This window comes from Parasteatoda tepidariorum, chromosome 5 (genome assembly GCF_982258835.1).
Source record: "Parasteatoda tepidariorum strain Cologne lab strain chromosome 5, Ptep-v5.0, whole genome shotgun sequence".
In the NCBI taxonomy this organism is placed as follows: Eukaryota; Metazoa; Arthropoda; class Arachnida; order Araneae; family Theridiidae; genus Parasteatoda; species Parasteatoda tepidariorum.
In genome coordinates this window covers 70592721-70608103 of record NC_141759.1, presented here as the reverse complement: position 1 = coordinate 70608103, position 15383 = coordinate 70592721, and the positions used below count along the sequence as shown (strand labels likewise).

The 15383-nt window shown below is 27.9% G+C and overlaps 1 protein-coding gene across 3 annotated transcripts in view; it reads left to right on the top strand.

Annotated features, from left to right (window-relative positions):
• Positions 1-15383, top strand: part of LOC107436403 (X-linked retinitis pigmentosa GTPase regulator) — a 42538-nt gene that overhangs the window by 10271 nt on the left and 16884 nt on the right. For all 3 annotated transcript variants that reach the window (XM_087164171.1, XM_087164170.1, XM_087164172.1), the window contains exons 5-9: positions 1767-1925; positions 4393-4539; positions 7570-7731; positions 9098-9256; positions 10522-10649. In XM_087164171.1, the coding sequence (XP_087020297.1) occupies positions 1767-1925; positions 4393-4539; positions 7570-7731; positions 9098-9256; positions 10522-10649 (755 nt within the window). The remainder of the gene's footprint in view (positions 1-1766; positions 1926-4392; positions 4540-7569; positions 7732-9097; positions 9257-10521; positions 10650-15383) is intronic.

The following is a 15383-nucleotide window of genomic DNA, read 5'->3' as shown; positions in this document are numbered from 1 at the left end:
GCCGGTTTTTTAAGGCAAGAAAGTCTGCACCTGAAAATTCAGAAGAATCTGGTACTAAAGCAAAGATAGTTAATTATTCGAACATCTTATATATAATAAGTTATGAGACAATACAAAAAATTAATAAAACTTACAACTAAAAATTTATGAAACTAACTGGCAAAGAAAATTAATTTAACTGAGAAGAGTTACTCTCTAAAGGTTTTTACTAAAACAATTAAATTTACTAATACAATGAAATTTTTTTAGTTTCTCACATATTACATAATATTTATACAAAAAAGAAAAAGGGTGTGATTTTTTTTAAAATTCAAATTTATACGATAACCTGTCCTTACCTCCACAAAGAAGATAATGGAAAGTAAGTAATTGAAAACAATACTTCGACTACTACTTATAGTAATTGTGATTAAAAAATAAAGCCAGGATATAAAATTTTTTTTAGTAATTTTACTTTTTTTGTAGTACAATGAAACAAACATAAAATTCATATTTAAAGTATTTTATTCGTTTCAATGACTAAGAAATTTTAAGTAGGCTTTAATTAATTGAAGAATATGACTTATCAAATAGCTGAAGCCATTACGTAGAAACTTTTAAGTACTGTAATTTTATTTAGCTTGTAAACATAGTGAAGTAAGAAGGTTGATCGATTTACTGTTTCTCTTCCTGTATCTCTTATTTTTTTTGTTTTTTTTGGTCGTGATTTCTCTATGTACGATTTTATTTTTCTCGTCTATCTAAATTTCTTGTTGGATCAATTTTTAATTAACATAAGAAATTTGTCGAAGTATAAAGTTCTTAGAAATATTTATTTAATATAAATGTTTTTTATTTACTAACTTTTAATCCTCTAAACATTATGACTTTAGGTAAAGTCATAATATGTAGAACACAAAGCAGAATTTTTTCTTCTATCTTTTCACTTAAAACCGAACAGTTTTGTTCCAGTAAAGCAACCAAATTAAGTTTGGAGAAAGTCAGCTTTGAGTGGTTTAAATAATCCACGTGCGTTGTATTGAGAGGAAAATGAGTACTAAAATTAATGCAAAAAGCTCTGAGGCTTAGAGAATTTTATTTAAAAAAAGATTTATAGAGAATGTTAAATGCATAGACTTACTTTAATTCTCTTTCATTTATAAAAATTCTATTAAAAATTCTTTATTTTTATTTTGAAATAAACATTTTTTAGCGTATCAAGAAATAAATAAATGCCGTTATTGCCTACAACGTTAGTAAAATCAGAACATATATGTTTTCTAAGAGTTATTATTGAAGACTATCTCTTTTTTCAAGACTTTAGTTTGTTTTAATACTGTATTTATCATTTACATATGCCAGCTCTTCTCCATTTTCTGGTTTTCTGTACTGAAACTCAAATCTTCTACATTTTGAAAATGTGGATTAAAATTTTGTACCTCTTTGAACTACTTACACATGCATGTGTAAGAATAGGCTGCCCTACTCAGATAATTATATCTTTAATTTTCATTGCACTTCAGCCTGATCAATGTCGTTGATCACTAATTAATGTAAAATAAAAAAGAATCATAGTTTTCTATTTCAAAATTATTCGAGCTCTTTGTATTAGGCCACTAAATTCCACTTATTCCAATAACTGTACAGTTGATTCTTTGAATAAGGAATAAAAATTGAAAATGTGTAAAAGCTTCTACATTTTAAGTAATTTATTTTGCATTTTTGTAGTTAATCTGCTGCATTTTAAATATGGTTGATAGGTATGATCATTGAAAGTTGTTTTCTAGCTGGTGGTCATATTTATGCATTTGGCTCAAACAGTGAAGGTCAACTAGGATCTGCTGATGAAGAGCCTATTCATTCATCTCCTGTCAGAGTTCAAGGTCTTGAAGGCATTACTATTAAAATGCTAAGTGGAGGTGCTGATCATTCAATGGCTCTTACCGGTGAGTCTGACAATCCCTATTTTGTTGTCATTGCTCTAACTGATTAAAATCACATACCATTTCACAGGTATAGAGAGTGAGTCTAAATTCTTTTTAAAAAATACGAGGAGAGATAAGACACATCATAAGGATTGAGAATTATATTGAAACCCTTGGCCTTGAAATGTTATTGTACACCGCTAGAATCGATTCCCAATTATGAATTTCTTGTTTGTGTGTCTTTAAACTGGTACTTTTATTTATCTAAATTATCTCGAATTTATGTTCCTAATATATATTGTCAAAAGTTTCCTTAAAATAGGTTTTTTTTAAAAATTCTTATTTAATAATTTGGCTTCTAACTTGTCAATCCTATTTACAAGATGTTTATAACAGTGAAGAACCCCTGGCTGCGTAAGTTGAAATTTTTTTGCCACGGTTTGATATGTAATTATTCTCAATCCTTTTTATGATGTGCATTACCTCTTCTCTTATTTTGTAAAAACAATTTTGATTCACCTTGTATAAAAAAAATTCTTTAAAATTGAAATTATTAATGTTATTCACATTTAAATATTTTATAGTAAGTTTTGTATGGATTTTTCTTTGTTGTAATTTATCAAACCAAGAGGAGTCACAATTGCTATTTTATAGTTGCAAAAATTTTTTGTCAGTATAATCCAATTTCAATAATTTGTTACAATAATAATCAACCTTTTTCATTTTCTCACTATTAAAATAAAAAGGTTTTCATTGAGGAAACAATCATTTGATAACTGATTGATCCAAAATATTATTTTTTATTTTAATGTTACATCTCAATAAACTTTAAACATCTTGAATTCCCTTTAAATGAAGAATAACATCACTCTCTAGATGGGTTGTTAAATAGTTCTCTTTGTTGGTTGCCGTGATCTTTGAAAGTAACGAATTCTAAATGAACTGTCATTAATTAAATTTATTGATATTTTACTTCTTTCAAAAGAAGATAGTTACATCTTCTTTTAAAATATACTTTACATGATATTTCATATGCATTCATTAAGCTTCTTTGAATAGATTCACAATCTTAATAATTTTCTTTTTAAATAAAGCAATAAATGCCTCATTTATAATTGCTCAAATTTTGCACTTAAGACAATATATTTTTCTTTTCAAAACTTGCTGATAGTATAATTTAGTTTCGGACGAAATATTTTAACAGTTCTTTGGATTTGTTTATTGAAGATGTTTATTGAAGATAAATTTAAATCGAACAAATCCCTTTTATAATGATCCACTTTTATTAATTTCTCAGTATTTTAAAAAATTTTGTCCAATTGTGTTAAGTATTTCTTGCGATGATTTAATTATTTGTGTTTCAATCGTAAGTCAACTTCATTTTTTAAAACCAGTTTTCTTATTTGTTGTTTTGACAAAAAGGTTATATAACAATTATTGACAGTATTTGTTTAATTTTAATATGCATTTCATAATATGTATTTTGTATTGTTTTACTTTACATTGCTGAAAATAAATTTTATTTAAACATATTTATGCATTCTATCCCAGGATTAATCTAAGTATGTACTACTTTTTGATTACATTTATTTATATCTTTAATGTGTTTTGTGTCAATATATTTTATATGTTAGCTACACATAGACACTTAATTTCAATCCGACACTTAGCCAACACATTTAAAATTCTAATTATCTTACATCTATAATTTTTGCAAATATTTTATCTGTATCTTTTAAATATGTATTTATGTATAGATTTAAGTGTGACATTTAAGATATTTTTTATTAAATTATAGAAAAATTTTAATAAGAAAAGACAATTTTTAACCATATATTTTCATGGATGGCTTGACTAATAATGAAGATGTATAATCATCCAGTTTTCAATATTAATGTCTTTGAAACTATATTTTAAAAAATTATAGATAGGATAGATAATTTTTACCTTTCACTAAAACACTTACTACAATTAATAAAATTAGGACTTATCTAAAATAAAGTTGAAAACTAAACCCATATGTTTTACACTATTGACCAGAAATTTTTTGATCAGTAAAAAATTTCTTCAAAAATTAATTAAATAAAAAAAATAATAATTAGAAAAAAAATTGATATCGAAGTTGATTGTTTAATTTTGTTTCACATATCATATACTTAACCATTCAGAGCAAGAATTTTAAGTGTATGCTTTATAATTTTTTTATATTGTTTTAATATCAGGACTTTTTTTTCTATATTAACATTCTGAAATCTTTTGTTATTGTTAAAAAAAATTTCGAGCAATGAAATTTAATTTTTAGTTTCAATTCATGAATTATTTATGTTTAGTACTTTAAAATGTTTATTATATATATATATATATATATATATATATATATATATATATATATATATATATATATATATATATATATATATATATGTTTAGATATATATATATATATATATATATATATATATATATATATATATATATATATGTTTAGATAAAGGTGTTGTTTATGTCTGGGGAAGTGGAGCAGAAGGTCAAATAGGTCCTGAATCTGGCCACATTCTAATTCCTACTGAGCTCAATTTAGATTGTAATATAATTTGCATGTCTGCTGGATATTATCATTCTGCATTTGTTACAGGTAACTTATTTTATTTTTTCTATCTTTAATTTTATCAGTCAATTATCAATTATTTTTTCATAGAAATGAATTTTTCTTTAGATATCTTTTAAAACCGAAATTACTAATAAAGATTTGCTTAATAAGATTTGGGTAAAATATTTTCTCAAAACTGTTAAACATAACACCTACATTAAACAGCCAATCCGCATCCAATTTGAAGCTATATCTAAAGTACAATGCCATAGCATTCTGATTTTTAACTTAACCTGAAAGACAAGAGAACTCCTAAATCATGCATTAGGAAAAACTTTAGATTAAAAATTTGTGGATTTTTTTAGTGAAACCAACTCACATTTGGGTTACATGGAGAGAAAAAAAACACTGAAACGTTTGATGGGTAGCCCATTTATTAGAATGAGCACCACAGGAGATATTTTTCTTCAATACTGTGGTCGGTATGAGGTGGATACAATATATGAATTGACCAGCCATTGTTGGGATTTGAATGTTCTCCTTAATCGGAAGCAAGTGCTTTCTTTCTTGAGTCAGCCTGACTTAAAATTAGCATTTAAAGACTTTCTATCAATAAAAACTTTCGTCAGAAATATTTAGAATTTAACCCAAAAGACAAGAGAACTCTTAGATCAAGCATTAGGTCAAATTTTAGTTTAAAAAATTGTAGATTTTTTGAGTGAAACCAATTTATATTTGGATTACATGGGGAAAAAAAAACCCACAAAAACTTTTGATGGATAGCCTGTTTACAAGAGTGAGTGATCACAGGAGATATTTTTCTTCATCTCTGTGGCTGGTATGAGGTGAAAGCAATCTATGAATTGACCAGTAATTGTTCGGATTTGTATATTCGTCGCATTATTGGGAGGCAAGTGCTTTGTCTCTTAAACAAGCTGCATAGCATTTTTAAAAAGTGCTTAAAGGTGCTTATTTTTGATTTATGTTTTTTAAAAGCCCTTAAAGGTGATTTTTTTGTATTCGGGAATTGTAAAAAGTGCTTAATTTTCTATGTTTTAAAAAGTGATTTTTTCTTCGACTTGTCGATTTCCCTGCTATATTTATCAGAAACTAGTTATTTTATCATGATTATGTAAAGTTTTTGAAAATATTTTAGAATTTTATTGATTTTATGTTTATAAATTAAGAACTTTAAATGATAGTAATTTTTTTTATTACTGCACAAATCCTAATTATTATTATTTTTTTGGAAAATTGATTAAAAAATTTTTTTGAGTACTTAAAAAGTACATAAAAGGTGCTTGTTTTTTGTTGAAAAATCTAGCTATGCACCCTGCTAAATCAACCTTGCTCAAAGTTAGTTTTTAAAGGTTTTCTAGTAATAATAAGTTTCTGTAGAAATCTATAGCGATTTTTATTGAGTATACTTCTAATTCACTATGGTCATGTGCCACAAGTCTTAGAAATTAAAATAAAATTTAAATTCGTCGTTATGCAACTTGTATGACGAAATAAAGAAAGGGTATACCTCTCGTACATATGAACTGGTAGCAGAATTTACAGAGTCAATCTGCAGAGCAACTTTCATAGATTCAATTTTGTCATTAACCTTAGCACAGTCAGGCAGAGGCATATTGTAAAAATTATGCTAAATCTAACATGTATACAGCAAAACTAGCACTAATTAGATAGATAAAAATTATATATAAAAAAATTTTACAAATTTGTCATTTGCATTAAGAATTTTTATGCACTTTTAAATGAATGAAGTAACTCGTAGTTAATTAAAGAATATTATTTAGAATTTTTGAAAGTGATCATTTTTCTTTTGCGTTTAATGTCTGCAGATTGGAAAACAAATTTTATTAAGTGCCTGTAAGAAATAGTTATTGAGTAAGTTTAGGAATTGAAAAAACAATTCTTCGTTTCCCCTCTCAGCCCTGTGGCAGAATTTTTTTGGGCTTTCTGCGACAATCTTCTCTAGCACTAATATTTTTCTGCAAGATACTTTTAATAATAACTCATATACATGTTATTAATTAAATTTAAAGTAACAGAAACGTTGTATTTACAAAGAAAAGCCTATTTGGATATAATAAAATTTTATGTATTTTTTTTAAATAATGAATATGTAATATTTTTTTATTCTAATATCATGGGCGATATTCTCACATTTTGTAAGAGGAAAACACACTAATTATTTCTTTTTTCGCATTTCCTAAATCATCATCACACAGAAAATTAAAAATTGTAAAATAAGTGAAAGAAAAGAAAACCAAAATTTTTCATTTTTCCTAAAAGGAAATTTAAAAAAATCACGAGCATTTCTTCCCCTCTGATGAGTGAATAAGGTATCTCTTGAGTATAATTGTGGTGGGAAAAAAATCTTTCTAACATTTCTGCAGAAAAGAAATTTTTTACTTCAATATACTTTATTTTTCATTCTTCTCAAATAAGAATCGAAAAATTAAGAACATTTCTTTCCCCATCGATGCTTGAAAAAGACATCTTTTAAATATAATTTTAGAGAGAAAAAAAATTTCGAAAATTTTTGCAGAAAAGAAAACCAAATTTTTTTACTTTGTAAAGGAAAAAATTTTCTGCAAGAACTCTAACGTTCTGCGACAATGTCGCCGTGTCGCCACGATTCTGCCACTGGGCCTCTCAGTAATATTTTTGTCTTGCTTTTTAAATCTGAGACAAAAAAAATAATCTGTAGGGCACGCTGCCATGCTGTAGAATGTCTGCTTTTGGAGCATATTAACAAAAGAAAACAATGCAAAGAATGGTACAAAAATTCATATACTCTATTTTTGACAAAACAGAAATCAAAAAACAAAAATCTTTCTGAAAGTCAAAATAAAAAAATAAAATAAAATAAAATTAAAAAAAAAACCTAATTATTTAGACTTTGGAAAATTTTTTTTATAGATCTGAAACTAAAACCTTTATTTGCACCTTAAACACATTGTTTTGCTTTATTCGTAATTTGTGTATTTTACTAAATAATATAATATTGTCTTCTTTTTACTTGATATTTTCATTTAAAAGTGATGTGAGTTTTTTTATTTCAAGTCGATGGTAAATTATATACTTGTGGGGAAGGAGAGTCTGGTAAGTTAGGACTGCCTGACCATGCTCTTAAGAAGTCTCCTCTCAGTGTTCATTGTGTTTCTGGGTTTGACCGAAAGATTGTTTGGGTTTCTTGCGGTGGTAATCATACTATTGCTTTAACATGTAAGCATTTTTAAAGTTTTTATTATAATTATTTATCATTTAAAATATGTCTTCACATACACACTGGATAAATAGAGTTGCCTATCGAATTTAATAAATGTAATTTGTATTTTTTTTTTGTCTTTATTTTATTTGTATTGTTTTTAAGTGTTGTATGTATCACACAGTTCGTGTAAAATTTGAAATTTGATGATGCTGCATCTCATGAGCTCTTGACTTTTACTCAGCTACGATAAAGATAATGAACTTGCTTCTATCTATTTTTTTATTTTCCCTAAAATTTATTTACCTACATATCCTCTTTGCGACAGCTGTCTCAGAAGGCCTCAAGTCTCCTTTACCAGGCCTTTCTGTCCTGAGCCAGTTTTCTTACCCCCTCCCATTCATTTAGTTTTACTTTGCAGAGATTTTGATGCATTTATCTTTGCCAAGTAATTCGTGGCCTTCCTCTTTTGCATTTTCAATCATGTGCCCAAATAAGTGAGATGCTGGCAGAACTATCCTGTTTTAGACAAAGGATATGTCTAGTCCATATTCTCTTCAGAATTTCGTGAATGGGTAATAATTTTGCCTTTATTAGTAGATCTTAATTTGAAATAGCATTAAGCCTGAATATTTTTAAAATTATTTTTAAACATTTGTTCTGGAATATTTTTGGTTTCGCGGAGGTTCCAACCTTCAGCACCATACAAAAGTACAGATCAAACAACAGTTTTAAAAACATTTATTTTTGTGAAGACTTTTATATTTGAAGTCATTTATATTATTAAGTCTCCAAAATTTTTGACGGCTCCTGAAACAGGTTCTAGCTTTTAAGATTCTTCGGTTTGTATCATCGCTGTTGCCTCCTTGTTTATATACTATTGCTTCAAGAATTTTAATTTTGTATTAGATTTGCATAATTTAAATGCTCTCTTTAAAAAAAAAATTATTAAAGTCCCATCAAAAATTTTTACTATGCAACATTAATTATAGCTCATAATTATTTACATTTTGTAATAAAAATTTCGTTTTTTAGATTTAAATTCTATAATTATAAATTATTTACATATAGAGTAATATATAATTGGATTTAAAAATCTAGGATATTTATAAATCATGTTTTATTTTTTTTATAAAATGTCATTTTATAAGGAAGTGTTTTATTTTTCTGTGCCTGTACTATTTGAATTAAATTTTCGTTTTATTTATATGCTTTTTTTTAGAAATTGAGTTTTACAATAAAATATGATATTAATATTTTGTTTTGCTATTTTTCACCATTTTTTTAAAATTAAATTTTACAATAAATTGAATTTTTAAAAACATATTACATTTATTATTTGTTGAAGAATAGCTATGTAATCCAGCAATTTTGATGTTTCAGCTGATGGTAAAGCATATAGTTTTGGTAATGGATATGATGGACAGTTAGGTTTAGGTTCAAGACTCTTAGATGTAGCTACACCACATCAAATTGTGTTCTTAGAAAGTTCTAAAATTGCAAGAGTCAGTTGCGGAGAAAACCATTCTGCTTTTTTAACAGGTTTCTAAAACCACTTTAAGATTTATTACTTCATTATATATTAATGTTGAATGTAGGATATTAAAAAGCAGAGCTGAACTATTTTTTAACCTGTTACTTTTATAAGGATTAAATGCAGCTCAAGCATATTTAAGTGTTTATATTGAAATGATATTTTTCTATAAATAGATGTTAACAAAAACTATTAAAAGCAATGTTTTTGTTTTTATGAACTATGAATAAACCTTTGTGCTTTTCTGCCCTTTACATGATAATAATTTTATGAAAATTTAAGTTACCTTTTATATGGTTTATAAGACTTTCCATTTCTTCCTAATAAATTCTACTTATCCTAAATGACATTAATTTTATGCAAATGCAAGCATGAATTTTTCCATTTTTTTCTGTAAGCTTTTTTACATCACTTTTGGGATACAGTAATTATATATAACAGTTACAGTATTATATTATACTAAAACTGATTGATATGATAAAAAAATGTGATTAGGGAAAAATATTGTTAAATTAAAAAATTTTTTTCAGTTTATTATCAACTTAAACTTTTTTTCATTGCAAATTTTATTATTTATTACCACATATTAATTGAGAGTATTAATTTGTTTTTATTCATACTTAAAATGTACAAATTTATAATTTTGATATCAAATTTAATATAAACCTAAAAACGATGTCACCAATAGTTCCTTATTCAAATATAAGCAATTTCCATAAACACACGAGCACATTTTTAAAATCTTCCTGTAAGTAATTATGATACACCTTCATGGTAGCCAAAAAAACTTCTAAGTATCGTGGTAGGCAATTATTTTAATTGAAATCGAAGTCACACATTTCATCGCATTGTCTTCATTTTTTTATTTTTAGCAGTAGTACTCAATTATTCCTTAAGTTGTACTTAATATCATTGCTAGCATGATAAAGAGATAGATTGGTGAGGAGGTAAAAATAGCACATAAACATTAAAGCAGAGATGTTAAACATCTTACAAAAATCTCAGCAGTCTCTATAAAGGATACTGACCCGCCAGATAACAGCTACCAGCTCTTTTGTCATTAAAATTATATTTTGTGTTTGCATAATAAATTATTGTTGTTCTTTTATTCTTGTTACTTGTTTGTTGTTTCCTGTATTGTTCGAGAAATTGTTTTTATAAGGATTGATTCAAAGCTAAATCAGATTTAAAGTTACTTTTCTGAAACTTTAATTTTAAAAAAAAGCTATATTTTACTTTATTTATTAAAAGGTTTATTTTGTATCATTTTCAGATAGAGGACAACTATATATTTGTGGAAATGGTAGGCATGGGAAGTTAGGACTTTTTGGAGTTGATGATTGTTCAAATCAATTTGTTCCAACATTAGTATCTCGGTTTAATGGCTTTCAAGTTCAACAGGTTAGTTAGTTTTTAGATTAATATTAAAAATAAAAATTTACTCTTTGATATATTCCTTTGCTATAGTTGAAAGTAAGCTGTTTTTCACATGCTTAAACTTTGTATTAATCAACCAAAAACTAAATTATAGTGTATATGTTTTCTCTGGTTATAATACTAGTGATTGCTTACTATATTATATTATTCTAAAAGTGTATTAAATTTTAAAACAAAAAATAGATAATTTTAACTTTTTCTCGTTTCTCTAAGTTTATTTTTTGTCAAGTTGTTTATTTTTTGAAAAATATTCTAATTAATAAACCACTTGGTTGCTAGTTTGGGTCTATTCTGTTTTGTTGAAAATTTTTTTAATTTTTTTTTATTGTATTTAGTGAAAAGATAGTGTATTTCAGGAAAAAGTTTGTGAAAGTTTGCTATAGTCTTAGAGCATTTAGAGGTTTAAAAAAATAATAATTTGTTGAAAACTGGTATGCTTATGTTTTAATGTGAAAAAATTTCTAACTTACAATTGATTAGAAAGCATTTTTTGTATTGCATTACTCTGAGTTGGTCATCTGGTTTTCATAGAATTTTGTTTCATATGTGTTGCACGTTTTAATTCTCATAATGTATACATTGTATATACATTGTGTATTATACATAGACATAATAGATAAATATTAACAAAAATTTTAAAAGTGTAATAATTAGCTATTTAACATTTTTTTAATATTTCTTATTTATTTTCTTAGTTCTTTGTACATACATACATACATTATATATATATATATGTAAATGCCTTGGTTACCATTAACTAATTCAATCAACCATATAATCAATAACAATAACAATAGTATTTATTCCTCAATAATAACATGAGTCACATAGACTCTAACCACTTAGGTTCAAACCACACAGGTTTCAGGTTTTACCTAAAAACAACCAGTTTCACTTAGAAACTACACATCAACTGACTAACTCTCTTCATTTACATCGAGAAAGTTCCAATACATTCCTGTTCCTGAGAGCGACATCTGGCGGGATAACATAGAGGCTGTTGTCTCGCTTATTACATTCTCGGCCATTTTGACGGGTTTCGTCCTCGAAACAGAATGACTAAAAAAAATCTGAAAAGAGAAAAAAAAACAAAGCAGTATACAAAACAAACATAACAAATACATAGCAATTTTTTGAAGAAAAAAAAATCAAAGCTGCATCGTCCCATCAGTAAATATGCACTAATTTGTCCATGGCTTCATATAGTCTACAGCAGTGGTTGTTAAGTTAGGACCTTCATGTTGCCCAACTTTTTCTACTTCGTATCGGTCATTGGATTTCACTTTAACAATCTTGTAAGGACCATGAAACTTGGGACGCAATTTTAAACCAGTTCCAAATTGTGTTCTTTGAATCGCCACTAAGTCATCTTTTCTGTACTTGCGGGGTTGTTTACATTTTCTGTTGTGGGTTGATTTATTCTGCTGTTGAATTTCCATAATTCGTCGCTGTGCATCACTTCTAAGATCTTCTCGTTGTTTCATAAAGTAGTTTTCATATTCGTCTGTTAGAATTTCTTTAATCCGTAAATCTTCTTTATTTTTCATGGGTATTCCTAACATAAGTTGAAAAGGTGTTTTGTTTGTACTGGTGGAAACTGTACTATTAATAAATCGCTGAACATCGTTTACGTGCTTATACCAGTCCATTGGATTTTCGATGGATAACTTTGAGAGAATAGGGATAAGAGTTTCGTGCAATCTCTCTACTTGGCCATTTCCACGAGGTACTCCGGCAGTAATAAGAATATGTTGAATATCTTCTTCTTGACAATAGTCCTCAAATTCTTTAGACACATATGCACCACCACGGTCTGATATAATTCTGGAAGGATTACCAAAAGTTGTCTGTTGTAACCTCAATTTCTCTAAAGCTGCTTGAGCACTTACATTTTTGACGGGGTAAAGCCATACAAATTTCGAAAAACCATCAATCACAGAAAAAATGTGCTGATATTTCTTTTTTGTTGAAGGCAATGGACCTATAAAGTCAACGTGGTATGTACTTAAAGGTACATCTTCTTTAGGAATCGGGTTTAAGAAACCTTCTTTCTTTCCTCGCTTTCGGTTGCATAGAATACAGTCAACACAGTTTGTTAGGACAGATTGTATTTTCGCTTTTAGACCAGGAATATAATAATTTTGCTTAATAACTTCTTCAGTTTTAGTGAGTGCGTAATGTCCCTTACTATGAACTTCTTTAATGATATCATTTTGCATCGCGTCTGGTATTACTAGAAGATCCCTGCCATTATCGTATCGATAAAGAATGTCATTTTTAATAAAGTGTATATTATCATTTCCATTGGCAATTAATGTTTTAATAGTGTTTATTTGCTCATCCTCTTTTTGGGCAGCTGCTATTTTCATGGTTACCTCATCATGCTGAATTATAAGAGCGACATTTCTGCTTAAGGCATCAACATGCTTCATTTGAGTAGCAGGCCGATGTATCATATCAAAGTGAAACTCCTCAAGATACAACGCCCACCGCGCAATTTTAGGGATGATTTCTTTTTTACTCATTGTGCTTTGCAAAGCAGCGCAGTCGGTTATAATTTTAAACTTTACACCTAACAAATAGTTTCGAAATTTTTTAAGCGCTTCAACTATAGCAAGAGTTTCTAGCTCATAGCTACTATATTTCTCTTGTTGTTGGGACGTTTTTTTACTAAAATAATGGATAGGATAAAATTTACCATTGTCTGCTTTTTGAAGAAGAACTGCTCCGAAACCAAAACTACTGGCATCTGTGTGGAGCTCTAATTCAGAATTTTGTCTATATAAATGAAGAACTGGGTCATTCGTTAAGGCTATCTTGAGCTTTTGAAAAGCTTCTTTTTGTTCATTATCGAATTTAAAATCAGTATTATTTCTGAGCAAATCACTGAGAGGTTTAGCTATTTTGCTATAATTTGGGATAAATTTACGGAAATATCCTGTTAATCCAAGGAAACTCATTAATTGTTTATGTGTTTTAGGTTCCGGGAAATTTTTAACTGCTAAAGTTTTAGAGGGTGAAGGGCGAATCGTGCCATTTTCAATTATGTAACCGAGACATTCTATGGAACGTTTTAAAAATTGACATTTCTTGAAATTTAATTCCAATCCGTTATCAACAGCTGTTTTTAAAACGCGTTTTAATTTTTGAAAACCTTCCTCATCATTTTTTGCTGGAATGAAAATGTCATCTAAATAAATAACTAAAGTTTTATCTTTAATTAATTCTCTAAAAACATGTAAAATATATCTCTGAAAAACACTGGGACTGTTAGCCAAACCAAATGGTACCCGTAAAAATTCGTATTGGCCATTATGCGTAATAAAGGATGTGTATTTACGGCTATTTTCTTCAATTTCACAATGGTGAAAGGCTGCTTTTAAATCAATAGAAGAAATTACCTGCGCATCGCCTAATTGGTCTAATATGTCCTCCATAAGGGGTAAGGGAAATCGATCTCGAACAATTTTTTTATTTAATTTCCTATAATCGATGCAAACTCGCGTGGAATTATCTTTCTTTTTACAAAGGACTATAGGAGCACAAAAATCTGAACAACTTTCACGAACAACACCATCTTTTAACCAAGTGTCTATTTGTTTTTCAACTATTTCCCGCTCTTTAAATGACAAACGACGAGCATGTTGGGAAATGGGAATTTCATCCTTTAAAATAATATTCATTTTAATGTCCGAGGATTTAATCTGAGACGGTTTATAATTATTAATCAAAAGAGTTAAATTTTGCTTTAATTTCTTATTCAGTATATGCGATAAATCGAATTCATTATGATCAATGACATTTGAGATCTGAGTTAAGAAAGAAAAAGCTTCTAAATTATTTGAACATTTATTTGACTGAAGAGTATCCGAAGAATAAAAACAATTTGAGAGTGGAGCGATTTGTTGATCATAAATTAAAGGATCGCATCTGGGCATTACACTAGCCTTGAAAGGAGACGCTGCGACTGAGTTTACAAAAGTTTCAGTTTCATAATTGGGTGAAGCCTTATTACTATTCGAATTTTCCGAAGTCAAAACAGAATCAGAAGAGTGAGAATTTCTTTGATCATAAATTAACATAGGAGTGGGTGAATGTGTTTTATTGCTAACCTTGAACGGAGCAGTGAAAGAAATGTTTGCGCTTTGATTTCCGCTTTGGTGGGGAATAAAATGAATGTTTTTACTTTCGCAAGGAATTATGCGATTTATATTTACTACTTTCGGTATGCTTGAATTTTGAACAGTAAGTTGACCGTTAGAAAAATGAATGTCTAAGCAACTTAAAATATCCATTCCCAAAATAAAATCAAATTGCATGTTTTCTACTACATAAATATTAGCATTTAAAACAAAATTATCAATGCTTACATCCGCATTAAAATATCCAAGGGGGGAAATTTGTTCTGAACTGATACCTGTTACAACAATAGCGGGGGGTTTAAGAGGAATATACCCTAACTTTTGAAAGAGTGAAGGGCTACACATACTAATTTCTGAACCAGTGTCACAAACTGCTGAAATTTCATAATTAAAAATGAATATTTGTTTCAAAATTCTTGTATTTTGAACACTGTGATGAAGTACTTTCTTTTCTGAGCATTCATTGCTTTTATGGCCAGTTTTATTACAATGTCTACATTTAACCACATTTTTATCACAATTTATACTTATATGGCCGTACTTATTACATGTATAG